This window comes from Gasterosteus aculeatus, chromosome 1 (genome assembly GCF_964276395.1).
Source record: "Gasterosteus aculeatus chromosome 1, fGasAcu3.hap1.1, whole genome shotgun sequence".
Lineage (NCBI taxonomy): Eukaryota > Metazoa > Chordata > Actinopteri > Perciformes > Gasterosteidae > Gasterosteus > Gasterosteus aculeatus.
The window spans coordinates 8,718,349-8,745,887 of NC_135688.1; the positions used below are offsets into that span (position 1 = coordinate 8,718,349).

The following is a 27,539-nucleotide window of genomic DNA, read 5'->3' on the forward strand; positions in this document are numbered from 1 at the left end:
TGCAGAAAATATCTCACAGATCTGTCAGTAATTCTTTTAAATATTTATTTACATTTATTGAAACGCAATTATAGTATTTGAGCCTTTTCATTCAATGTACTGTACCAAGAGTGATTATATGCTTGATACTGGCAATTGCTGTTATATAGTCAACATATTAATGTCCCATTTGAATAATAACTTTCTTTCTGATTTAGATTGAAAGATTGATGCAACATACCTTTCTGTGGTATTATGATGATAAAACTAAGAGACAGTTGTTTGTCATAAACACAGGAAACAAGGTGAAACAGCAAGCAAATCTCTCATGGGTTAAAAAAGAAAAGAAGAATTGGCCTCCAAGCACCGCTAAGCCTCAATCAGAATGAATCATTTTTAGTTGGCAATATTTAGTGAACAGAACCTTTGTAGTCTTGTTGTTAATGTGAAGTTGGGAGGTAACATTTAGGTTTTTGTGTGTATTTGACCATCGGCCAGTAAATCAAGCTTGATGATAAGCTGTCATCACATATTTAAAATACCGACATCACAATGTATGAATCCTAATCCAAACCTTGGCAAGTAAGCAACGTCACGGCCGACTTTGCCAGGATTTTGTCTAACTTCTGACTTTTTGTCCGACAGAGGACAGAGAAACCAAAAAGGTGAGCCGGAGGAAAGTGTTCTGCCAGATAACGCAACATATTCTGGAAAACCATGAAATGTGGAAAAGAGTCATTGCTGCCGAGGAGGAGGCTGAGAGAGCCGACCCGAACTGCATCGGCAGCCCGACTGATCCAATCACATCCATTCATGAGGAAGAGGAGGAGCAAGCAAGCAAAGAGGAGTCCGTCGATGGTCTTGATGGAAGAGAAGAGGTGCCGACTATAGAGGAAGAAGAAATCCTTCCGCAATCAGAGAGCTCAGGGGAAAAAGAGGAGGATCCAGAGTGATATTATGAACTTTGAACCTCCTACAACTTGGAATCTGAACGTTGTTCTGAAAATGTTTTTGTTTTTTTCCTAACTAAACTCTTGATATGGTAGCCAGCACATCACTTTGACACAACACTGTAGAAGATCTTTTGGGTAATATGTGCCTAACCAAAACTGGGAGGACAGGGATGATGCATGCCCAGTTCATCTGATGAGAAGACAGTAGTAGTAGTAGAAGAAGAACAACCTGTGGTATTTGTTATGGCCGCGGATCTTCCGCCCTGCCCTCGCCCAGGTCGCCCGTCCCGCACTACCGGCCGACCATGCTGACTCTCCGATTCACCCTTCACCAGTGAGTAATACACTGTCACCCTACCTCCCCCCGTTTTTGTGTTTCCCCTGCGTTTATCAGCACAGCGTAGGGCCGCCCAGCTGGTTGAGGATGTGCAACGGGTCCTTTCTCGGCGAAGACAATGGGATGAAAGCCAGGGGAAAAAGCTGTGTCCACTGAGGCTCAGGAGGGAGACGGGTGAAAGAAAAAGGGCCAGATGTAGTCCATTGTGTATACAAACGCACACCCGGACAGGCTTCACCGATACAAATACACATGCAGCAACTGTAGAAACACGTTTCTTACTTAAAACAGAACCCCGTTGCTCTAAAAGCTTTAGAGCATTGTTTCATGGAAAACAATGTTGGGATTTAGATCACACACCTACACGTTTCCAGGCCACGGAACTCAGGAAGGCAGAAACCTGTAGAAAAAATGTAACAAAAAAAGGCACTTGCCTGTTTCTTTCCCTAACATATTTGCGGCACTACTTATTTATTTACAAGACATGCGGTTTCCTTTCTGAAGTACAAAGGACCCACAAGAGAATTTAGATTAGTGATCACATTATGCTGTATATCACAGTGTCATTTTGTGTGCTCTCAGTTTGAGCCCTTCAACACAGCAGATCGTAATCCTTTCATAATTTAATCATGTTTAAATATAACTCAACACAGCTAATAAGGTAAGGTTTACTTTTCTAAGAAAATGTAATGCCCGCATTTTATGCCACTTCCCTTCCTTGTGCCATCTTACGTTTATAGTACTCAGCATTGGCAATAAATATTCCTTCTTTGCAATAACATTTATAGTCTGGTATGTAGGTCAAATATTTTAGAGAGTTAAGTAATCCCTTAAACCAAGCTCAGGCCAGAGCTGATTCACACCTCCAAATCACCCAAGAGCATTTACATTAATAAGGCATAAAAGAGAACGCAACCCCGTGGAGCCCACTGGCATCCGGGACGCTCTCAATCACATCCAAATCACTCATATTTTATAAAGGCAAGTGCTGTTAACTGTGATCAGAGTTTTCTCCCTACTGAGGAAATCAGAGACAGCAAATGGAAAAGACAGAATGAGAGATGTACACGTTTTACTTGCAGATGAGGAGATAATTATGCTTTCAACGTAAACATGGCATTGAAGATGACACCTGGATGTGCCGTGGTTTCTTTTAAAAGAAGCCCGGGCAACAGCGCAAAAGACAGTTCCATTGAAATCTGATCACAGGTCAGCAGACCTCGGGTTGTTGTTTTTCTTCCTTAGTCGTCCTTTACTGACAATGGAGTGTTCGGGTTAACAAGCTCTTAACCCGAACGCCGCGCTCTTCATTGATGTCGGTGCTGATGGAAAAAAAAGTGTGAACAAGGAGCCTCAGTAATGTTTCTGAGTCGTAGGAGCCTTAAGCTTAGCGCTGTTTTCACATGTCAGTAAATTCCATAAGATTCAGCCAGTTTGGTCAGATTCTAAATCAATCGATGACATATACATTCACAAGTGTGCAGCATGTGTTACACATAAGATACACTTGCTGATCTTTATTTCCAAATAACACAATGAAAAAAGGGGGAGCGACGCTAGTTGTCAAAGGAATGTAAGCATCAATCTCCGTGGGACAAAAGTACTTTGCAACATTGCATTTGGAAATCCCACAAAGATTAGCCGAGGTTCACAGGAGACGACGCAAAGTGTCCAGGAATCTGGGTGTTTCGTAAGTCTCCGCCGTCGTTCAGAAACAAAATAGCAAACAGACAATTGAAGCAATGTGAGTTGCTGATAAGTTCCTCGGCGAAGGCGGATGATAAATCACTGCCTGATGAAAAAAAAACATAACCAGGGAGGAAAAATTAAAAACAGAAACCAGAGCATAAGATAGAAAAAGAAAAATCTATTTGACATTATTCACGTGCACTCAATAAAAACTGGCAAAGCAATTGATTTAACTGCAGTGTTTTAAGACACTACGTTCTGAGCTGCTGTGACCCAATTTCTTGACTCAATTAGAGTTAAGCTAACTTAAAACTGTTTAAATCCACAGCTGTATCCATTGCACTTATCAAAGGTCCATTGTGCAAAGGAGGGCTAAACTGAGCAATGTAATGCCATTAACTGCTTATTCGCTGGACTTATTCGAACTGCGATGAAAACAAAGCCGGTGCTCACCAAAGCCTGAGCACTTTTTGACATAGTCAATCAGTTCTTTTATTCACGTTAATAACATGGGAGACATTAAGAAAAGAGACAGAAGGTTATATCAAGACATTTATGTGGATGAAAGTAAAAGAAAAAAAAGAAAACAAGCTCAAGAAGAATTCAATTGTCTATATCAGAAATGTGTTTTCACCCTAAACCATTCAGTGCTTAACAACAGTAAATGATTACATACATACAGGAACCCAAAATGTCATCACTGAACCGGTCTCTTTTTTTCAGTGAGGACAAAGTAAAAAAAAAGTATTTTATGTTGTTTGGCAACAGGGAAAAGTAAAAGGCAAAAGGATCTCTGACACCTGAATGAGCTGCCAACACAAAGTGCAGCATTTGTAGCTTAAGCAGCAAGATGCAGTTGGATTTATCCAAGTCCCCTCATGGACAAAATGTCTTCCACTAGCCTTGCATTGGTTTGTCGCTACCTGTAGCAGTAGAAACGATCTGGACGACACCAGTTGATACTCGACCGATCTACACGACTTTGGCTCGTACGAGACATCGACTCTTTTACTTGAGCGTTTTTTTTTAAGCTCTGTACAGCAACGTAGTTTTCGATCTTCAGTTATTCTCAAAATAACCAATTCTGTAAAATAAAAGCTCTGCAAGCATCCGGCCTCCTGCAAACGACAGGCACACAAGCCCACATGGACGGGCCGGTGCTCCTGCACTGTAAATACCTGACGCACCATATAGTATATCGAGGCTTCACTTGCCGTCTAATGTGCATACTCTTGCTATGAACTTTTTGCTTATATATTACATTTGCATGATCCCATGCTCCACCTCAGTGTTAGGGAATTTGTAGACTTCCTTTCACTCCTTTCACTTTATTTGTTTGTTTCAGTATTTTTTTTTTGGGAGAATTCAAAGTTCATTCGGGATCCAGTTAGTCAAATTCCTTCTGAGATTCCTCCTGTTGAGCCACGCCTCCCTTACTGTGGTCACTAGAGTGCAGCAATCAAAGAGACTTAATCAAAGCTGTGATAGAATCGGGGGGGTTACTATATTTTGTATTGAGGATCCAAAGCTGTTTGTAGCCATTTAGGGTTTTAGAAGAAATAACAGAGTGGTCCACTAGTTTCGCCTCAAATCTTCTAAGAAAAGGTTTCTCTCGTTTTTGCAATGCAGTGAATTGACCAAACCATTGTTTTTTGCCACAAATGTATACTTAAATTATTTCCCAGACCAAACTATTGTGTATTATATATTTCTCTACAGTATAAAATCCTATCCAAGTGAACATTAGTTGGAATTCATTTGCTTGATTATGCTGTTTACTTTTCCACAGTTGACACTGCATCACTTCAGAACAATAATGCAACTTGGAAAAAGTAGTGCCGACTTGCTGTTTGTTGGAATTTACGGGAACCTGCAACAGTTGATAAAATAATCTAAATTTGAACAATTTTGAGAAATTAAAACATTTAGGATCTAGGAAACAAGGAACCACTGACAGGGTCCCACAGTAGCTTATCCCCATTCTGAGACGCAGTGTTTTAGGGAGCATAAGTGATGTGGGAATGATCACAAATTGTCTTTGTTGCACCTATAAACGCACCAAACATTGATAGAAAACAGCAAACTACCGGGTCTACAACAAAAATGGTTTTATATCCAAGCCAATGCGAGTGGTTCATTTAAAAATGACCATGATAAGAGGGGGATTGCTGCACACTGGATTAACTTGCAAACCAAAGAAACTTTTTAAACTCCGTGGATTTCTTTTTTTTTGTGATTTGCACAAAATGAGCCCTAAAAGCAGCTTACATCTTATTGTTGGTCGGTACAATCCAAAACCTGGGCAATATATCTGGATATGCATACATTTTTTAACAGTTATCATATCAGACAGGGCACCTTAAAGCAAAATCATTTTAATTTTTTCATTCATAATAGACCAGGACAATCCATCCTGCCTGTTGTTATTTCACTGCCGTACCCACAGGCAGCAGAAGCACCTCAGTGCGGCTGACACACTGTTCTGACTAAAGCTCTTGTAGTTTATTTTGATCGTTTAATCCAAAAACATTCCCTTTTTTAATCGTTTGTTGTTTCAAACATTTTAAAACGGGGCTATGCTCTTGTGCCATTTTCACATGTATGTAAGTATGTCTACATTGAATGCTACATTCATCAGCTTTCCTTTTTTTGTCGCAAGGTAAAACCAAAACAACCTTTTTCCTTTTTTCTCCCACCTTGAAAGCAAGAATAAAGAGACTGGTATGTTTTTACTTTCAATGGCAGGCGCTTCGCAGGTTCAATTTGTTTCTTCTCTCCAGGATCTTGCACTTAACACATGTAGCAATACCTACAGGATGGGGAATTGTGTGATTCACCAGTATTTGTTCAAGCGGAATATGACATTTTATTTCTAGATATTGTTTGACTTTGTATAAAAAAACATATACTGTACAGATGCAAAAGTATATTATAACAAAAAACTTTTAGAAAAATATTTATTTTTACTGTTTTTTGTAATTTAGACACAATACTGTAGCTCCTCTATTGCCAGACTTACTGGAAGTGCCTCTCGATAATGTATTACAAAGTAACTATACAAAATTATTATTAGAACCTGTCACTAGCAGAGCAGTGTTGATGTTGTAATGTGAATATTGTTGAATAATACGATTTATAAATGCTGCGCATGTGTTTGTCTGGTTCTTTACTCATTTCTCAAAATATCAGTTGGACTTTAAGACATGTTTAAAACTAAATTAACAAGAATAAATGATAATTGGTACAGTGAAATGTGAGTTTGACTCCATATAAGTAGCAGCTGTTGAACCTGTATTTTTCTGCTGGTAATAAGTGTAATTTATTGCATATGCCTGCTTCTCCATTATCTCTCTTACCTTTCCAGTCTCATGAAATCGTATCTCAGGAATGCATTGAGGGAACTATTTCAAATATGGTCCAAACTTGGACCACTTGGACTCAAGGTGATGATGAAACTGATTTGATTTTGATGGTCAATGGCAACTGTGACCTCACATGACACGTTCTTGACCATAATTGTCTAAAATATATACATTAAACATTTAGACACATGTCTAATAGAAGGAAAAAAACAAAAGACAATTATTTCATGTCATAACTCAGGAACAGAGATTATGACCGTGTTTCACGTTTGGTCAAATCCTGAATGCGTCACACGGTTGAACCCTCCTCGGCCTATTGTAGCTCTCTACGTGTTCACGACTTTGCAATAAGTGGTGCTGTTAGATTTGAATGTATACACATTTAACTTCCCATATGTGTAATCTACGTGCAGCTAAGTGAAATAAGGGGACACTGCTTTACACACGAGCAAGAGAAAACCACCACAGGACCGCGGCGAACACGGAGCCTCTGTGGTCGTGGGAACAGATTTGCTTTCACAGGTTTGAGTTGGGAGAGGAAGTGCAGACAAAACGCCACAAAGGATCATATTAACCATCTGATTTCAAGTACATCCAAGAGGTAAGTAAGTCACTTTGTAGCATGGCGGAGACATTACGGCCGGACGTTACTAATCATCTAGTTATTGTTGGTACAGGACCCACATTGAGACCGGCCTTACTCAAGGTGAGTGGACCATTCACATTCCCTTTGCTGCAGGGTGTGTAGACACAGATGCATGGACAGACGTAACGCCGCCGGCCTGAATATAATTCACAATTTTGTCTGGGAACTCAAAATATATGAATTATTGCATGAATTATTACCCTTCTAAAAGGGTATTTTTATTATTGAAAGCTTGTAGTGCTTGGACTTAGCATGAATAAAAATGAATGATATCATTTGTCTAAAACCAAGAATATCCTCTTCTATTATAGGCCCATTACTAAATACATATGTATACATATTTACCACATGCTTTACGGTAACTTTGTCCACATTTACAGTCAATGCAATTAGTAAGCTAATTATATAAACCAGAACTCAATAATATAAAATAAAAAAACCCTTTAAAAAAAGTAATCTCTGAATTGGTTTAATCCGGGTAACTCGTGATAATCTCATTCACAAAATGCAGCCTGACCACGTGACCACGACACAACCAAAGAGGGGGAACGCAGCAAAGTAAAATCTCATAAAATAAATCAGAAATCCAAAATCGTAAACATCAGCTCTCAGCGTTTATTTTATAACACGACAGCAGCTTGATAACGAATGTCGCTGCCAGTGCTTTATGGTTCTAATACAGCTTCGTAGAACTGTACATAACTGAGAGAGAGACAAAGAGAGAGAGAGAGAGAGAGAGAGAGAGAGAGAGAGAGAGAGAGAGAGAGAGAGAGAGAGGGGGGGGGGGGGGAGTCACCAGCGGGGGTCACCTCGCCGGGGTGCGTTAGGTATCCTCACGCTGCTTTTCACCGATGAACACCGACCCCGCAGCTGTTCGGGGCGGAATAAAATTGCCCATCTGATCCGGATCAGTCGGCTGGAAATGAGCTGCGGAGATCGGAGCGTCCATGAAAACAGCCGTCGCTTCTCCTCCGCTGCCCTCCGCGTGAGAGCTCAGACCGGGGCCGGTCGGACTGAGGCTCCCGGTGGGTCCGGTCGGGTTGTGGACCTTTGAAGACCTTTGAAGCTCGAGCAACTTGAGGACTTGTTTTCCACAAGTACCGAAGTAAGAGCAGCAATCCTCTCGTTCTGATTTGTGTCATGTATTAATATTGTTGTTCAGGATGTCTGATGAAAAAATGTCTTTGCGTGTCTTTGATATTAAGCCTTGGCAATATCAAATTAAAATAAAAGAGAACTGACCGTGTTAACTAATAAATATCAAATCAAATGGCATCATATCTATATAAAAAAATGGTCATCCAAGAATGTCAATGAAAATGTTTTGTTTTATACACGTTTAAGTTCAACAGCAGTGGTTATCAAGGTCAATGGACACGGTGGTGGTGAGAATTCTCCATAAGATAACTGGTGGACCTGCAAAGCATCAAGTTCATCCTTGACTCCAGGTTGCCAAATTTTGGTAAATGTCCTCAATGCGTTCCAGAGACGACACACAAACTAGATGTGTAATAAGGCCAGAAAGAAGACAAATACCACTCTTTGTATACAATTATGAATAAGCAGGAGGGGAGGGAGAAAGCAGCACATCGTTGTTAATGCTTGATATGATGATGTCGATGTCATATTATCACTATTGAGATATCTATGTTTATAGAGAAAGGGAAGAAATATGTGAACACAATGAAGTGTGAGGAGTACATGCTGGCCCCAGTGCTTGTCATGCAATTAAATCAATTGCATTTACTATTAATTTAAAGGAGAAATCTGTGAACAACAGCAACCATTCACACGTAACGCTTGCTTTATGTATGGAATTTACTGGCTGCATTCTATTCTAACTGAGTATAGGGGCCTTTTACGGGAATTACCCTAAAGAAAAACAAAGCTGTCACAAGCAGAAACGAGCTGACTGATGACACTATATTTCAAGAAATATGTGTTGTCCCTGATGTCTAAATGCAAATCAAAGTGTGCTCCTTCTATCATAGTAATGAGAAAAAAATGCTTTTGGTGGATACAGAGCTTGAGTTAAAGCTCTGACGTTATTAATGCCACAACAATTCACCCTAACCTGACGGCCTTTTAGATGAAATTACCCACTTTTCATCCCAGTTGAGGCTGAATATAGAAGTTCAGACTTTGATTACTGTGATAAATGTTTTTTACTGTGACGAGTGGGACGGAGAGAAGGAACGTCACAATCGTTGGTGCTGCAGATGGAAATTACAGCTTCATATTGGCCAACTTGAAGCTGCTGCGTCTAATTCCTTAAAAGTAGGTCAGACCTGTCGCTATGGTCTTTAAGACAGATATGAATTGAGGGACAAATCAAAACGTGTTACATTTGGTCCCAAATGCAGTATGATTGGCAGAAATGGTGATCTGGAGGAAACCGCAGTAACGAAAGAGGGCATCAGATTAAAAAAGACAGTGTCTTTCTAGACATTAGATGAACAGGATAAATAGGAACTTAAACCGCAGAAACTCCTTATTTTAAACAGCAGCTATAAAACAACTGAATGGAAAACATATGTGAGTGCTTTTAGCAATGCCCTACTTTGTTAATTGGAACCCCTCTGATGATGATGATTCTTTTAATACAGCTCAGCAGAGAGCATGATCAAGCACTGCATGGGTTGGTTCAGGCATTTCCTGCTGCAGATACATTATGGAACCAATAAAGTACATCATACCGGCATTTCCGTCACGTACTGCCTATAATATAAGCATGTGGCAAACAAATTAACTCTTTCCCTTATGCACACATCGCTACCTTATGCATTCAATATTTACTGTATACTGTATGTAACACACACAAGTCTAACACATGTATTCCACACATGTTTGCAATTAAAGGGAATATGTGTTAGCAGAGGTTGCAAAATAGACAAGCCAAGTTAAATGGCACCATTGTGGCTCAGCATCAGATCTTTTAGGCTTCATATTGCGTTATTAGCAGATGTAAGGGGAATTGTATCAGCTTCACAACCCCGGGTCACATGCTGTCAGTCACCGGCAGAACAATACAACAAAGCATCTTGATATGTAGAATTGTTATTTCAGCGTTCTGATACCGGGGAAACATTTTGTTCTTGAAAAAGTCTCCGCATCTGCTGCGCCATTACAATGTTTGGTCGTGATTTAAGTCTTAAGATCTCTCCAACACATACAGGCACTATTGTTCGTGTGTTCGTGTGTCAGCCTGCTGGCTGATGGCAGAGGACGAGAAGTGGGTCACATGCTTGAATTATCCATTCGCAGGATTTGCATGCATCTGTGCCAAGAAACAGCGGTACGTGGGGGACTTCTGCAAATGAGACACAGAGACGGTTCTGAATGATGGAGGCGGGAGCTGAGCGAGGGCGCTCGCAGGGGAACGGACACAGTGACGCCGCGGCCGGGCAACCGCGCTCCTCTCCCTGCACCAGCCTCAAGGTACACAAGTTAGCGTGTCAAAGGACGAGTAGACCCGCACCTCAAACAGTCGTTTCCGCAAGGACGATGTGTGTCTGGGAGGGAGGCTGTCGTTTTTAACATCAGGGTTCTCTCTGTCTAAATAATGTACAGGAATGTAAAGGTTGATAGAGGATCATAATACTAACTGTACTGTATTACACAAGATGTTTTTGCTCTTTGCACATCTGGTAGTATGCATCTGTCTGTTTTTTTTATGTTTCACTTGCATACATACATCCATACTAAGTATGAGGGGCCTTCTGTGCTCTGAACATATTTCGGCCATACCAGAGGATCTCAAACAGCAGATGGAGTTTGCTCAGCTTTTCTTTGCACTGTCCGAGGATTTTTCCTTCAACAAGGTTAATTTAGAAGCTGTTCATCAATTAACACAATCTTCATAATTTTGACCGTGGGATATTTAATAGAATCATTCTGATTCAATCATTCATTGAGGACTCTTTTGTCCTCTTGTTGCCACAGTACCAAAATATCAAGTTTCTTTCTAAGAAAAAAAGGACTGAGAACATCAGTGAATTTCATGTGTGTTTTTTTAGACCACCCTCAAGATGTTTTTCTTCACTCAAATAACCTTCTCAAATAAAAAAAGTACCAGATGCAGCAGGATCACAAGCTTGTTAGTTGAAATCAATGAAGAAAGAACAAAAGCGGGTCACAGTTTAGGACGAGGCTTTGTTTAATTAACACTTGCTGTGAATCCCTTTTCAATGACCTTGTATCACAATGTGACCACTGCTTCGGCACAAGCTAATACCTCACAATGCACACCATTGTTGCAAATCCCCAAATGAACTAGATGTAAAAAAAAGAAAAAGTAATTCACTGCGTAAGATTTACTCATGGTTGAATTTTTGACTGGTGCTGTAAATCAACCTTTTAGCTGACACGCTAAAAGGTTGCGGTTGATGAGTCAACTGAGAAAAAAAGATGCTTCATCTGAGAACAGTTCAAAAAAAGTTAACGGTTTCTAAATAACCGAACAAGAGCAAGAAGAAACTGCCCCGACTCAAACAGCTTTAAATGTTTTAAAATAGATTATCTAAGAATGTGAATGTAAGAATGGCTTTGGGGGAAAGCAACTTCTGGGTTTTCTGACAGTTCACAGCAAGTGCACAATTTCCCCAGCAAAATGAGTGTGTGGTAGACTGTGAAAAAGCATTACTGTTGCTTGGAGGTAGAAGTTAATTGAATTCTCGCTCTCAGGTCCCCCCAGGAAATGCACATGAGATGAGCTAATTTCATTAATGGCCTTTAGTCAGAACTGGTGGTTTGCAGGATCTCAATAGATAGTCTGTTTGCACCAATTTCATCATATTATGTAAATAGACACTTTGTATCAGGATGTATAAGACAAGTTATTACAGTAAAACATGTGATTATGACACAACTGTTGTTGCATATGCTGAATAGACCTCTAACCAAATACTTATTTTTTCCTTTCTATCTCTGACAATGCTGTTTTATAAGTGCTGGTAGCAAGTCAGCTGCCTCTTATCCCTGAGTGTTGAAAAGCTCAAGATGATTATCTGAACTTTTTAAGTGATTTGATAGTGTTATTGGTGAATAATACCACACGTTGTCCTGTCTGCATCCATGGTGTGTCTTTGCCTGATTGTTTGTGTAATGTGACTCTCTTTGCTGCTTTTCTCACGTCAGTACTGAACACTGAGACGCAGTACAAGAAGTATGACCAAGGCCACAACCCGTTACTCATTCACAAGCATTCAGGGAGACTGGACGAGGTTAAACTTAGTCTTTAGACCACACAAAGGCTTTTTTTTCAGCTGCAAAATGCACCAAAAATCAAGAAGTAAAGCTAGAGACAATAATGACTTTATTCAGGTAGCTTCACTATATTTTGTTCTATAAATAAAGAATGGTTCCCACAAATTTCCCAGTACATACAACCACGATCAATGACAAATGGTAGCGCAAAGATTTTAGTGAAGAAGCAAAGTTACTAGTGTGCATTAATGGGACATTGATTTCCCACAGAAGGAGAGAGAGAGAGAGAAGAGGAGAGAGAGGAGCTCAGTGTATCAGAGGAGGTCCTCTGCCTGTCCAGGCCTACAGCAGCATAATTAGGGCTGGCAAAGCTGAGCCAGCCCTATGTAGTATATCAAAGAGGGTCTGAATGTGTCACTAACCCCCCCGGACGGATAGTGGAAGAAGAGGAGCTTGATGGTAGCTTTTGGAACATTGTGAAATAAAGCAATGTTGGCAGACAGAATTGTCATGTTGTTGATCCTAAGTCTTTGAATATTGATTATTTTCCGTTTAAAAAACAACAACTGTCACAAAGAATATCTTTTATGTTTTTGATTATTTAGAGTCGGTTTACTTTGCGTTGGAGGTGGATTGGAGTTTATAAATGATTGTGACTGTTGAATCCAGTGAGAATCCCAGTCACTGTGAGAAGAGTCTCACAGCTTTTCAGGCTCATTAGAGCACAATTAAAAACCATCAAGATAAAACGATATCATTCCCTATGTACTCTTTCTCTGTCTCATTTATGTATTGGGAAGTTTGAGCTGCATGTACCTTGTACAAATGTAAACCTGTTAATCCACGACCTTCGAGTAGATTATTAATGACACTAAGGATAAAACACTTCACTTGCATGTTGTGTTTTTAATATTTTTATTCTTCTGTGCATATTAATGTCAACACTCTTTCCATGTTTCCCTTCCTCTCTTTTTTTCCTCGTCTCTCTCTCTTCCCCCAGATGTTTCTGGCGGCTTTGTCATTTGCTTATTTTGCGAAGGCACTGTCGGGGAGCTACATGAAGAGCACAATAACTCAGCTGGAGAGGCGCTTTGACATCCCCAGTTACCTAATAGGCGTCATTGACGGGAGCTTCGAGGTCGGTGAGTAGAGCTTCCAGCCACTGTTGTTATTTTGTTGTTCTGTTCTGCAGCCTCCGTTTCATGGGCCCCCCTCCCTCCTCTCATGTATGAATGGGTCACTGAGGTATTCAAACTGCAGATAAAAGATTCATCAGGCTCCCAAGAAGAGGACAGATCAGCGTGTGTGTGTGTGAGTGTGTACGTTTGTATGCACAGTGAGTCATGGTGTCGAGCAGGGACAGGCTCCAAGCTCCCTCTCTGCTGTGGACAGTCGGACTGAAGAATGTTTAAGGTTATGTTAGGCAGCGAGGTCTCTATACTATGGTTACACACATGGGAATCCAGCTGCCAGGTATACAAATATCTAGTTTGATTAGTGCAACATTACGTATTGCATATATTTTTATGAAATACCACATTCACCTTTTTTTTCACAGTAGTGACAAATTATCTTTGGATAAATCATGTTTCAATGCAAAACAAAAGGCAGAGGTCAGTTAACAAAAACTGACAAAAAGCAATTTTACTTATTCTATTTATTTCTTAGATTATTTAGTGATATGTTGGGATGTTGTGTATAAGGAATACTGACCCCAGCTACTTTGTCTCTGTCCATCTACATGTTTGCTCAGAAATAACAAGAAATTGCTGGTTCCAAATGTGAAAGTTATGTAATTAGGACGCGATATCAACCTCAGTCCACCTGGATGACAGCAAAAGCATGAAGAAGCTGCTTTTTACAGTAGAACCCAACTGATTTTACGCATCTAAGTCTGTTAACTGTCCTTGCTGAGGACTACTTCATATGTGGAAAAAGAAGTTTAAAGCCTTTTGTGGCTCCCAATGGGCTGTAGAAACAATTGTACTATGTCACTGTCCCCAAGTGATGTCACTGGAGATTTACAAACAGTTAAAAACAGTTGACATAAAAGAAAACAGTCATTAAAAAGATTTTAAAGAGACGTTAAAAGTCTAAAAAAAGACAAAAACTTGCAGTGTAGTTTAAGAATGTCTTTAAGAATTGCAAATTGTGGAAATGGTCAATTAAAGGCAGCAGCAAACAGAAAAGTCTTCAATCTGGACTTAAAGGAGTTGAGGGACTCAGCAGACCTGCAGCTTTCTGGGACTTTGTTCCAGATATGTGGAGCAGAAAAACTGAACGCTGCTTCTCCGTGTTTAGTTGTGAGTCTGGGAGCAGAAAGTAGACCAGCCACAGACAGCCAAAGGGCTCGGGATGGTTCATAAGGTGTCAGCAGATCAGAAATATCAGAATAAACCACTCAGTGCTTTATAAACCAACAGCAGGCTTACAATCAGTTGCTGTTCACATTAGAAACCTAAATCTGAAATCAGGTATTAGTTTTTAGCTACTTATTGAACATAACATGCTGATAACTGTAGTAGTAGTGTTAGTACCAGGGGTCACTGCTAGTGAGTCGATCTGTCTGCATCACTGCTGTTTACAAACCACAACATCTGCACATCCTGGATGTGACCTGTGGTTCCCCTTAACACAGATCCTTATTGATGACATTCACCAAAGTATGTTACTAGATTGTCCCCCGACCAGTTTCTAGGTCATTCATGTGCGGCCGGTCCATTCGACTAATGTGTGTTTTGCCGCTCATGAATAACACAAAGCTTGGGGAACGAGATGAGACCCTGAAATTTATACATACAGATAAAAGTCACAATCCGTTGTCAGCCGTTCTATTTCTGTGATTTGTTGTCAAGAAGTTGGTTTCTGCCCATAGTGGCACGGTAGTAATTAAGTTTTGTCTTCAGTAACATTAGACTGCTGTTACTCTGATGGAGATGAACTGCACATGCTGGATAGAAAGGGTGATAGACACCTCCAACACCCCCGATCTCTCCTCTTCCGTATCTCTCCATCTCCTGGGAAAGCTGCTTTTCTCGCGTGGCCTTGGCAACTCGCTTTGTCTATAAGACCGTTGTCCGGGTAACATGGAGGCCGAGCAGCAGGAAGTAGGAAGAGCAAGTGAGCGGAAAGTGCGAGAAACGAGAGAGGAGAGCAGAGAAAATAGAAGACAAAGAGGAGAGGAATCCATCCATCCATCCATTGTCAAACCGCTTATCCTGCACTCAGGGTCGCGGGGGGGCTGGAGTCCAGAGGAGAGGAATGAAGAAGAAAAAAGAATGAAGAGCATTCAATGATAAATATGATAACAATTGATGATTCACAGATGAAGAGTCTATTATACGCTGCACCAAAAACTCCTGGATTGTACCTGCACATACTCATAGTCCACATCAAAGAGTAGAGAAATTAAAATTAGAATTTAATCCAAGGTCGTATTGTGTGCCTATTGAAAAAGAAAAATTCAGATGTACTTCCAAAGAAAAACATTTATTATTATTTTTTTTTTACTAAGTCTGTAAATCTAAAATAATGAAGAAACGATTATGTTCGTTCAACCTTTCTTCATCATGTGGAGAAGCGCCGTGCCACTAGCTGACTGCACATGTTCCTCACAGGCAACCTGCTGGTGATAGCTTTCGTCAGTTACTTCGGGGCCAAACTCCATCGGCCAAAGATCATCGCGGTGGGTTGTGTCCTGATGTCCATCGGCACCTTCATCATCGCCCTGCCTCACTTCATCATCGGACGGTAAGTTAGAAAACCCTTACGGGACTAGTTGTTTTATTTAATAAAAACACATTAATGACAGCTGCTCCCAGGAGCCGCAGCAGACTCAAATTTGCTTAATGATGTAATGATTATTATTTTTGATTTCCTGTATTTTAAACGTTCCCTTCATATTTTGTGTACAGTTATGAATTTGAAACATCGGTGCGATGGGTAGTGAACTCCACACAGAACCCCTCTCCGTGTCCGGTGGGCCGACCATCAGACCTGACCCGAGAGGCTAAAAGGCCTCAAGTGCCAGCCACAGGTGAGCACTCCTGCACTTCCGCAATAGTGTTTACAAGTAAATAAGCCTGAGATTGCTTTAATTTGTTCCCTTCAGGTTGTGAGGGTGACTCCTACCTGTCCATGTGGATCTATGTCCTCCTGGGAAATGTCTTGCGGGGAATTGGGGAGACGCCTGTTCAGCCTCTTGGGATCTCCTACATAGATGATTTTGCTGGTGAAGAGAATGCCGCTCTCTATGTCGGTAAGGGAATTCCAACCCAGTGATGGAGATAAACACACTGTATCGTTGATTACATGCACATGATCTGCAAATTGGCTTATTATTATTGCAACTACTTCCGTGTTAAAAAGCTTTAAACGGCAGAGTAACGTTTTGAGTGCTTGGTAGTCCGGAAATTGAGCAAATGTATTTAATAGACACAGAATCCTAAACAGCTTGTGTGTTGTGTTGCTTTGTGGGGGTGCATTCCATATCCTAGGCTGTGTGCAGACCATTTCGGTGGTTGGCCCTGTGTTTGGCTACCTGTTAGGCTCCCTGTGTGCCAAAATCTATGTGGACATTGGGTTTGTAAAAATGGGTGAGTTTAAATATTTTGAAGGTGAAGTCTGGAAACAGTCGATGTCAATGTATCATAATAACCTATGAAATACATAATCGTGGTTGGTTTCAGTCACTTAGATCAGATTCAATATTTTATACCATTCCATAATTGCAAAGTAGGTCTTTTTCACAGAATATATTTGTCACATGGTGTATGTAATAAAACAAATGGTGGCCTGGTATATTCAATGCTGTCTCACTGTCGTGACCTTATGAGACACTTGAATAGAAAAGAGTTATCAGTAATGGTTTTAGTAAAAGCTCAACTTTTCTAACTTTTCTAAAGCAAACCAAACCAAAATGTTTTCCCTGAACAAAGAGCTTTTTCCATTTATTTAACTTAGGCAGGATATTATCAGACATAATTACGGGTGGATCACATCATATGTATGTTCACAGACCCCGAACAGGTGTACAGGATTAGCACCAATTAGCTAATGAACAAGGTCTGGTGGTGCATAAGAAGGTCAAAGCCCAGTGACGCGCTACAATCAAATAGAGTGCAGGAGGTGGAGAAGAAGAAGAAGAAGAAGACGGACAAATAGAAAAAGAAATAAACTGAAGGGACAAAGGGCTGGAAGGAAGAGATAAACACAGATAATGGAGACGCAAACCAGGCGCAGAAAAAAGGTCTATCAGAGGAAAGAATGGCAGAAAAAGTCATGTCAGATGACACCAATAAACAGATTCACCGGTGATGAATATGTGTTTTTAAAGGTTGTTCTGATGAACTCTGATCTGCCTTATGCTCCCATTTGCCCTCATTGTTCCATCTTTGCAACCTTTCATTTGGGTGTCAAGTCTAAAGAGTTCAGTAAGCTTTATAAAGCCTTTAACGATATTACAAAAAACTGCATATCATATTATAAAATTGTTACAAATAAAATAAATAATTTAGGACTTGTGTTTATGCATATTTGTATCACTGAGAATGTATTACATCATCTCATCATCTCTACCCCCCCCCCCCCCAACACAGAAACTATCACCATCACCCCATCCGATTCTCGCTGGGTGGGGGCCTGGTGGCTTGGCTACCTCATAGCTGGGGTCATCACCCTGCTCTCCGCTATACCATTCTGGTTCCTGCCTCGCTCCCTGCCTGTGGCTGGGCCCCGGGGCCCAGACAAATGCACGGCAGAGCGGACAAGGTTCATTAAAGAACCTCCTCTTATGAAGCACAAGTATCCTGCAGACGAAAATACAACTTTCATAGAGATGGCTAAAGGTAAATCATTTTGATATAGCACATCACGATTCTCACATGGGGTCTTTAAAAATGAGAAATGTTTATAAAAAGCCTCAAAAAATATATATTTGATATCATGCATTGTTTATAGCTATGGGACTAGAAGTCTTGCTCATTCTCTTTGTGGGCGCATGACCAGGTTTGTTGAAGCGTTACCGCCACCAACTGTCAATGAGCGGAATATTGTGGAATCGGCAGAAGGACCTGAATAGTGTACAATAGAAAGAAAAAGCAGATCCATGCATAAAAACATTTCTCCCTGTGCTCAAAATTGTATTTTCTTAAATGTGTTGTCACAATGCTGATTGTTTTCAGACAATAGTCCTTGATCTTCCTACTACTTCATGTAGACAGCAAGGCTAACATAGCAATCACAGCAGTAATCAAATACTCACTTTTATAGAGAGATATTGCATCATTACTTTTGGGCACGTGTGTTTCAATCCCTATTTCAATCCTCCTACAGACTTCATTCCGACCCTGCGGACTCTGCTGGGACACCCTGTGTATTTGATCTACCTGTGTGTGACAATCATCCAGCTGAACTCGCTCATTGGCATGGTCACCTACAAGCCCAAGTACATCGAGCAGCACTTCAGGCAGTCCGCGTCAAAGGCCAACTTCCTCATGGGTATGGCTCCCCCCCCTCTAAATAATCCCTAAATCATCCGGAGAACATTGTGTTCCCGGTTAATTGATGTCATTTTGCATTTGCTGAATAAAGCAGAAGAATAAAATGAGGAAGAGAGGGTATGATTAAAGAAAGGGAACTGGGTCAGGGCTGTTAGCGGCCTACTAACTGCATCTGCTGCAGATAAGTAAGCTCAGTGGATATAAAAGTGCTTTGCATATACAATGAAACATCTAACGAAGCTGATAACACAAGATGAAAGTCTCTTCCTGTTGTCTCATCAAAACATGCCTGCCCTGAATATACTGGCCACATATGAAAGAGAATGCAGTATTAGCGACCGGTGCAGATTACATGGTTGTAGATTAAAAAAAAGTGCATGTCTCTAGTTTCATTTTAAACGCATGTATAAGAGAAGAGACTGAAAATATAAAAAGCAAGAGACTCTTTCTAATCAAGTTGACTGTCTTGTTTTATTCTTCTCGATTTTGCCAAGTTTAAGGAATAATAGCTGTGCTTTGAGACACTATCAGAATATATTTTACAATCCAAAATCAAGCTTTTGAAGTAACATTTTATTCCAGATAACGATGGATTTGCTGTCCCTCTTATTAGGTATGATCAACATCCCAGCTGTGGCACTGGGGATGTTTTCTGGAGGGCTTCTGATGAAGAGACTCAAGCTGAACATCATGGGAGCGGCCAGGTTTGCCTTCGGCACGTCTCTGATCGGTTACATCCTGTCGCTGCTCTTCTTCGCAATGAGCTGCGATAACGCAGAGGTAGCCGGTGTGACGCTTTCCTACACGTGAGTCTACGAAAAAAAGAAAATCACAAATAGCATGTCAGGGTTTCTGTTTTTATTGTATGTTAATATTCTAATAATACGCTACCATAAGTTTCCATTGGGATGAAAGAGCAGCCTGATAACTTCAAAGAGATGGAAATAACAGAAGTGTGACATTTAGAAGAGAAAGCAATGGATAAAAGGAATCATTTCCCCCCAATGATACATTTTCTTTTGTTCACCACAAGTCACCAATAAAACATGTGGCAGTTTCTGCTCGCCACTAGTCGATGTTTATCTTACTAATGCATTATGCCACTTTGTAATCCCGTGAAGAGCGTCCTGACATAATTGGTCATATGCAGGTATGTAATGGGATATTAAACGATTTCCTCTGGCTCTAACCCTCCCCAGCATGGATGGGATATCTTATGATAAACACTCAGTGTTCGCGTCCTGCAACTCGGACTGCTTCTGTTCATCGAGTGACTGGGACCCGGTCTGTGGAGAGAACGGCATCACGTATGTTTCTCCGTGCCTCGCCGGCTGCACCGCCTCTGCTGGCTCGGGGAAAAACACAGTAAGTTGACATGGTACTCAAACTATGAGAAAAATTACACATGGAACATTTTTACGAAAAGAATAGAAGATCATACACTTACCATATTAGATGTTTAGTAGATGATGTGAGTGCTATCAAAGGAGCCAAGTCCTCTTTTCTATATAACATTCTTGAATTTCGTTGTGAACATACGTGTAACGGGCTTCGATGTCCTGCTGTACATGGTCACGTGACTGTGGATGTCCCTGCAGGTCTTCTCTAACTGTAGCTGTGTCGGTGCGGCTGGTAATTTCACCGCCACTACAGGCCAGTGTCTTCACAAGGAGGACTGTGACGGGATGTTCCCGTACTTCCTGGCTCTCTCTGTCGTCACTTCCTTCATCATCTCCCTCGGGGGAACACCGGGCTACATGTTTCTCATCAGGTCAGTTTTACTTTTTTTTTTTTTTAAAAGGACTTTGACTTGAATACCCTTCACTCAGTTCACTCAGACGGCTACAAGGGGTTATGTTGTGTGTTTATGTTACCTTTCTGTCTTCATTTCATATTTGACAGACTGAAGCTATTTTAATTTGGGCGTAAAGATCAAAATATCAGGCACTTACTCCTAAAGCCTCATCAGCTGATCCTGGTCCTTTTCAAAAGGAGTCGCCCAACTGGAATTGTGTTGTTTTTTGCTGTTTTATTGTACGATACATGATGCACTCTATCTTCCTGGAATATTTGAACATGCTTTGTTTACATTGTCTATCGGTTTAACGGTACAATATTTGACAGTAAGACTGTTAAAAGAAAGCCCTGAGCGTTTTGTTTTGAGTATATGACATTTTTGAACAAGTTTTTACAATGTTACCTAAAAAATATCTGCAATTTCTCTTCCCGAAGGTGCATCAAACCACAACTAAAATCTTTGGCGTTGGGTTTCCATGCTCTGGCTACGCGTACCCTCGGTATGTCTCCTTTAAAACATCCTTTATCAGGCATGTTGCAGTGGGTCACGGTTAGATATGAACTCTGTAAATGCGTTTTCTTGGGTTTACGCACAAATATCAGTGTTTCAGTCTTACTTGACTGTATTTTTTTCCGCGTTGTGGACTACAATCTATTGTGTTTCACTCCTCGGGGACGTGGTTGTGAAAACATGTTTGTGGTCTTACAGCAGGGATCCCGGCACCCATTTACTTTGGAGCAATCATTGACACCACGTGCCTGAAATGGGGTCAGAAAAGGTGTGGAGGCGTAGGAGCCTGTAGGATCTACAACACCACCGCCTACAGGTAGCAGGCAGACTTTTATGGAGCTTTCATTTTCAAGATTCAAGATTGAGTTAAGTGAAAGGATCCAGTGTGCATTAGATACCATGTTTTACTTTTTCTGTTATTTTCTTTATAAAACTTATACATTTGGTTGCAACGCAACGGGTAGTTAAAGTTAAAGGGTAGTTAATATACGGTAAACTTTGCTGCTGCACATTGGCTGCCATATATTTTGATTATGGTATCTGTAACAATCAGAAACTTGTGCATTTCTTCTTGGACCATCTTATGTTACCTTGAAAGAGAAAACAACACTATCTTCCCATGCAAATGTGTGCGTCTGGAAAGGAAATGTTAGAGTGTAATTGTACAAATGATTTAACTTTTTTCTTCTTTTTTTCGCCACCATCCCTATTTGCATGAAATCCTCCTCCTTCTCGGGGTCATAACCCAATCAAACGCTCAGACACGTGCGTATTTAGATTGAGAGTGACTTACACTCACTGGTATGAATGTCCTGGATGTCCTCTCATACACCCATAGAACTCTCATCCCATGTCTCCTCCCGTCTTGTCAGAAGCAACCTAATGTTCACGTCTTCACCTCTCAGGATAGCCTACCTGGGTCTCACTCTGAGCCTACGGACGCTCTCCTTCCTCGTTTGCATCCCGGGCTTCATCCTGCTCGGCCGACAGCTGAGGATGGAGGAGAGGAGCGCCGTCCACGGGGATCTGGCCAACGGCGGGGCGGAGCTGGAGGCGCTCCGGAAGGAGGAGTTTGTGACTTCCAGTGCGGACCGATCGCAGCAAACGGCCGACAGCAGCACAGACAGGGAGACACGGCTGTGACAGAAGCCCCTCGCCCCCCCCCCCCCCCCCCCCCCACACACACACACATACACACAGGTAAACAATTGCAACCACACACATACAGATACACACAGACTCAAATTCAATTTGCAGGGATCATCTCATATAAAGCATCAATTCTATGTTTGTACTGAAGGCTTTGTCAGTTTAACAGAAATCTGATATTTCCTGAACGTACATGCTTTTGTTTTTTTCAATGTAAAAATATTTTTCAGATTTGATGGTTTGCACAAGCTATTGGATACTTGGCTTGTGTAGACCACTAACAACAAGTATCAAGCTGCCTCTTTGGATTTTTTTATTCAAATGTTTTTCTTCCTGCAATCAGAAGGGGAAAAGTGGCCATCAACAAGACGTGTGGCTCTAACTTTTGACAAAAAAAATTATAATTAAGGTGAGGGAAATTGAATGAGACGGAAAGAAAGGATTCATTATTTCTCCTAAAAATAGAAAAGATAGAACAGCTTATTATAAAAAATATGCGTGAACCTGTATTTCAGTATCTTTTTATGCCAGATGTTGATATGACGTATGTGCCTCATTCACTCAACTGTTACCTCTATATCATGTATCTCACATTTTGAACAGATGTATGAATGTCATTCCATTTTGCTTTCGCTCACCGTTAAATGAATGCAAGTCTAAACATTTAACTTCAGGTGGACTCTAAAGGTTTGCTGCGTTACCTTGAGCCCAAAGTCAGGTGTGACTGTATTGCAGTTCCTGGAGTGCGCTTTCTGGATCTGAAAGTGTTCCTTTGGTACTCCATCCCACTAAAAATGGAAATTGTACTTAGGTGAGATTTACTTACCGGTTTTTCTAGTGTAGGCTGCTCCATATTTGTATACTTTCAACCGGCTTCAGGACAAATGAACTCGCATATAAATCTGGTATAAATATTGTATCTTAGAATTTGACTAAATCTACTTAAAATATCTGAATACACCTCGGCAGGCTCTGATATAACACAATATTTTTGTTGAAACAGATGCTTGCTCTTGTTTGTGCAGGATGTTGTGCCTTTGAAAGGTCTGAATTTGTACTGTTGCATCATTGATGGAGGATATCTCCACAAGGAATGTGCATTTATGTAATTGATTTTTATAAGCTCTGTTGGTTTGTTCTGTGTTTGTATTTGTAAGTGTGCTTGAACTCCTGTGCATAAACCTACAAACAGAACGATCATGGTCCATTCTCAGGTTTTTACCATTGATTTTATTCTGAAACAGCTTTATCCAACAATCGGAAACCACATCATTGAAATCCATCTTAATTCATCGGTTGGCTACTATAAGTATTTCTTTTATCTTTGTAAATGTACAGCATATCGACGTTTTGTAACTTTATTAAAATGTGCTTGTTAGGTGACTGAATGGTATTTTTGATTCAGGTTTAGTTTCAGGCACACAAGCAGAGACTCGGTGTAGAGGAGGAAGTCATTATCTCAATAATGTAAGCCATTTACTTGCATTAAAGAAATCCGAATGTAAATAATTTTCTTGGGATTATTTTTGTAAAGTTTTAAAGATCTTAAATGTAATACTAAATAAACCCGTTGGTTGGTTGAAACTGGTGGTGTTATTTATTCAAAACAAGCCATGGCTTTGAGAAATGTATATAGTGTATCTAAAAGGCACTATGTGATGTCTGAAACATAAATATCAGAAACATAAATATCAGAATACAACTTGAATAGGACTTTTTGCAAAGCTTTAATCTGAAGAGTGACTTTGGTAAACCTAACAACATATTTATTTACGTATTTATGAATAAAAAAAACTTTAAGCATCTGGTGATTGCGTGACAAGGCTCAGTGTGGGTAACAGAAATATAATAAAAACCCTACAGCCCCTTTCCAACAACAACAACAACAACCTCTACAACATGCAGGGCAGCAAATATACCACAAACTGGACCTGAACAGTTTTGAGTTAAGACATTAAAAAATGATAAGTGGATATTCGGTATTAACTATATCCATCTTCAACATGTATATATTAAGGAAGGAACAGAACGGATGTATAGAGATCATAGCTGGAATAAAACAAAGAACATGCGATGTGCAACTGTAAATGCCCACTATATCTGCACAGCCATGCCAGCACAAGCACAGCTGAGCTCAAATTGGGTACAGAAATAAGTATCAAAATACATTCATAGCAGTCACATCTCCAGCTTTTAACAAATCTTGCACTCTACGCTAACGACAAACCTTAAGCAGCACTCATCCTGGTTGCATATTTCTTTTAACAGACAAACGGCTCTGTGATCAGACCTGAATCAATTACTGACTAAACCCAATGCAACGTCCACCCACAGTTAATCTGCAAAGTCACCGGGGCCAAAACAGGGACACACCTAATGTTACCAATGTTATTAAGGGCAGTCTGACTTTGAATAGGAATCACCTCCCAGTACCATACGTTTCCCGCCTGGCTTTATGATATGCGCTGTGCCACCAGGTGTTATATGAAGGTGAAGCATGTGTTGCAGTGTCTCGTCGTGAATGGGTTAAATTTCTGTGTAAACACTTCAAACTTTAAATATCTTGAAGAAACTAGTCGTCTTTTTTGTTTTCATCTTGATTCTGAAAAGACAAAAAAATAACAGTGGAAGGAAAATTTCAGTTAGTATGTTCAAAAATACAGAAACAAAATATATTCCATTCATGTTTCTTTAGTTGAGATTGTTGAGAAAAACAACCCTCGTTTTTAATATCTCAGTAACAGAACATAGCCTTTGAGTTGATGAAGAAATGACCAGGCTTCTAAATTTTGGGAATTATTGAGGCAGTGAGTGACATGACTCAGCATCACCTGGAGCGCCTGATGTTCTATCAGCAGTCTGTCATACTCCCTGGCGAGGCCGTCCGCCTGCTTCTTTATTACATCAGCCTCTGACTTGGAGTTCTTCAGTGCTGGAAAGGAAACACACATCAGGACAGGGCATCCTCATGGCTTCAGAAGGGAATAGTTTTAAAGGTCACGGTTCGATTTAAAAATGAACATAAACTTTACAGTGTGCATGTGGATACTAACCGTCTTCTGAGGTCCTCAGTTCTTCTTTCAGTTTATCCACCTCTTTTCTCAATAGCTCCATGCCTTGTGTGGTAGCATTTCCCCCCTTCCCTTCCATCAGAGTCTGAAATGAAACCAAATGACATGAACCTCGAGAACATAGAATAGTCGAGAACTTTGTCGGCTACGTGTAACCGATGTAAAATGCTCAGTGTGTATTTGTGGACAAATGTGCACGGAAACAAGTTCACATGCCACCTTGGGAAAGCACTCCAGTAGCCTCAATGCACCCCCCCCAACGCCCCCTCCAGAAAAGGTGTGGAACTGACACACCACACCAGTGTAGGCACCCCTGGTCTAATGTATATTTTGTAGTTGCGGGTCTAACAACAGTGAGAACTTCTTCAGTGAGTCTTGGCCTGACCAATGTGAAGCCTACCTGTTTCAGCAGCTCGTTTTCCTTCGAGTACTTCTTGACATCCTGGTTAGCGCTCTCAGCCTGCGCCTGAAGAGCAACCGTGGAGCCGGACACTGATGCCAGTTGGTTAATCAAGGTGACCACTCGCTTCATAACCCTGCGAATAGATAATAATAACAGCAAGTTTGAGGAAAAACCGTTGCTCTCTTATACTGAAACCCAGATGCCACGTCAAAGACTCACAGCCAGAGGAAGACAGCGAAGCCGGAGATGTAGAGGTTCCTCTGGGCTCTGAAAAGCTTCATGTGCAGATGATCGAACATGTTTGGCTGCAGCTTGGCTTCTGTGCCGAGATCTCTAGAGGAGTATTTCCTCACCTCACGCACCGCATCTAAAGAAGATGACCAAAATCGACCCCTTTTCAGCAACTTGAATTGAAATTGAAGTTTCTCGTTTGTGTCACGGCATTTAATAGTATGTCGAGAAGCTGTTTTGACAATAGACAGTGACAACAGACAATGTCAAGTGGTGCAAAATGTTTACTCACCAAGGAAGAGAACAATGAGTACTATGATCATCGTGAGAAACACTTTGTTCCAGAACCTTGCCATAAAGCTCCAGATCCTCAGCTGGAAAATACTCTGCCATCTTCAACCAACATTTACATATCATTAAAAGATTCGATACAGTGACATTCACAATATATTCTGAACAGGCAAAAGGGTCAGAGTATGTGAAGGATGTACCTCCTGGCTGAGATGAAGGGTAGACAGAGGATAATAAGGACACCGATCTCCACATAGAGAAAGAGAGCCACAACCGTCCATTGCAGCGTCATCTCCGACGAGGGCCTTTAGAACCTGACAAAAGACGGACATGGAAGTCTACAGAAAACCAGTAAAGCACTGGGTTCCGGAGGTTTAGCCAGCTGCTTTTACTCCACTTGGACAACAATGCAGCCTCAGTTGAACGACATGCTGACTTAAGCTCCTTAGCGACTTTGTTCAAAGGGCACATACCTTAAAGAGTAAACTCGCCAAACTGTAACTTCACGTTGGTCAAACGCAGGTTATTGCTTAACGTTACTTTACAGTCCCACCCACAAGCACTGACAAAAAAGAAATTATGTTTGTATGCTTATTATGGATACATATGATACACGTTACTCTTTTCATCTTCATAGGTCCAAGGGTCCGTTAAGGCGAGCCACCGATATAACGTTATTAAAAGTTACCCTGCGCAATACAGAATTAACGCTAACTGGCTAGCGCTAAACATTTAAATGGAAATTAGAAGGTATCGAAAAGTCAGTAGTCAGGCATAAAGAATACGTACTTACAATAAAATCACCAGAAAGAGCAAAAACAGCAAACGGTAAGAGACAACTTTTGTAATAATCAATGGAAAGTTTTTATGTCTCTCCCCCACTTCCTGTTCCTGTCGTTGGGGCCATTCAGGTCACGTGACGGACCTAGTTTCCGGTCCTGGTGTTTTCCCACGTGACCTATTTTTCCGGTTCTAGGGTTTTTCCAAAATAAGGTATATAATTTTCAAGATGATTTTCTTTAGCCAATTGTTTTTCTTCATAAAACCAGTTAAGTAATACATTTTAATAAAACAATAAATCAATCCCTCCCTGTTTTGCATTGATTCAATTGAATAATTTAGTAGGCAAAATTACACTAATTATAAGAATATAGCAGGTATTTAAATGATGGGTACTCAACCACAAAATTTATAAGCATTACCAATAAAGATTATATAAATATTAGAGTTAACAGTATCACCTTAGGATTTGTATTAAGTTCATGATTTTTTTTAATGCAAATTTCAACACTTGCCGCTAGTTGTGGTATCCGTAATAATTGATAACCATTTTGCGTACTTAGCAAAAAAACAAGTGGGATTTTGAGAATCTGTAAAATACAATAATCTTGGTGATAAAACTGATCAAAACCCGC

At 40.6% G+C, this 27,539-nt stretch overlaps 3 protein-coding genes across 8 annotated transcripts in view; 2 read left to right on the forward strand and 1 right to left on the reverse strand.

The window, feature by feature from the left end:
• Positions 1–3,545, forward strand: part of LOC120821767 (cGMP-inhibited 3',5'-cyclic phosphodiesterase 3A) — a 34,560-nt gene extending 31,015 nt beyond the window's left edge. For both annotated transcript variants that reach the window (XM_040180765.2, XM_040180774.2), the window contains exon 15: positions 625–3,545. In XM_040180765.2, coding sequence (XP_040036699.2) covers positions 625–932 — 308 coding nt within the window. In that variant the 3' untranslated portion in view covers positions 933–3,545. The remainder of the gene's footprint in view (positions 1–624) is intronic.
• A 4,145-nt stretch (positions 3,546–7,690) lies between these two features.
• Positions 7,691–23,712, forward strand: slco1c1 (solute carrier organic anion transporter family, member 1C1). 2 transcript variants are annotated; one of them, XM_040177435.2, is made up of 15 exons: positions 7,691–8,071; positions 10,231–10,404; positions 13,172–13,313; positions 15,789–15,921; positions 16,086–16,207; positions 16,283–16,429; positions 16,668–16,766; positions 17,769–18,017; positions 18,505–18,669; positions 19,285–19,477; positions 19,871–20,036; positions 20,270–20,442; positions 20,904–20,968; positions 21,178–21,295; positions 21,885–23,712. In XM_040177435.2, the coding sequence occupies exons 2-15, from the start codon at positions 10,306–10,308 to the stop codon at positions 22,120–22,122; spliced, it is 2,109 nt and encodes a 702-aa protein (XP_040033369.2). In that variant the 5' UTR covers positions 7,691–8,071; positions 10,231–10,305; the 3' UTR covers positions 22,123–23,712. The 2 variants fall into 2 exon arrangements, with proteins under 2 accessions (XP_040033369.2, XP_077954377.1); XM_078098251.1 differs by lacking the exon at positions 16,668–16,766 and having other exon boundaries at positions 7,715–8,071.
• Positions 23,339–27,209, reverse strand: bcap29 (B cell receptor associated protein 29). Of its 4 annotated transcripts, XM_078098261.1 has the most exons (9): positions 26,918–27,026; positions 26,598–26,686; positions 26,325–26,438; positions 26,126–26,226; positions 25,822–25,969; positions 25,600–25,735; positions 25,182–25,284; positions 24,960–25,060; positions 23,339–24,730 (listed from the first exon to the last, which is right to left on the reverse strand). In XM_078098261.1, exons 3-9 carry the CDS (start codon positions 26,414–26,416, stop codon positions 24,701–24,703), a joined length of 711 nt encoding a protein of 236 aa, XP_077954387.1. In that variant the 5' UTR covers positions 26,417–26,438; positions 26,598–26,686; positions 26,918–27,026; the 3' UTR covers positions 23,339–24,700. The 4 variants fall into 4 exon arrangements, with proteins under 4 accessions (XP_077954387.1, XP_077954386.1, XP_077954384.1 ...); XM_078098260.1 differs by lacking the exon at positions 26,598–26,686 and having other exon boundaries at positions 26,914–27,209; XM_078098258.1 differs by lacking the exon at positions 26,598–26,686 and having other exon boundaries at positions 26,918–27,062.
• Between the last annotated feature and the right edge of the window lie 330 nt (positions 27,210–27,539).

Coding starts and splice junctions, on each gene's coding strand:
- bcap29 (XM_078098260.1), bottom strand. CDS start 26,416: ATGACGCTGCAATGGACGGTTGTGGCTCTCTTTCTCTATGTGGAGATC. Junction 25,061..25,181: donor ACTGAGGACCTCAGAAGACG/GTTAGTATCCAC, acceptor TTTCCTTTCCAG/CACTGAAGAACTCCAAGTCA. Junction 24,731..24,959: donor TAGAACATCAGGCGCTCCAG/GTGATGCTGAGT, acceptor TTGTCTTTTCAG/AATCAAGATGAAAACAAAAA.
- slco1c1 (XM_040177435.2), top strand. CDS start 10,306: ATGATGGAGGCGGGAGCTGAGCGAGGGCGCTCGCAGGGGAACGGACAC. Junction 10,405..13,171: donor CTCCCTGCACCAGCCTCAAG/GTACACAAGTTA, acceptor CTCTTCCCCCAG/ATGTTTCTGGCGGCTTTGTC. Junction 16,430..16,667: donor GAATGCCGCTCTCTATGTCG/GTAAGGGAATTC, acceptor TCCATATCCTAG/GCTGTGTGCAGACCATTTCG.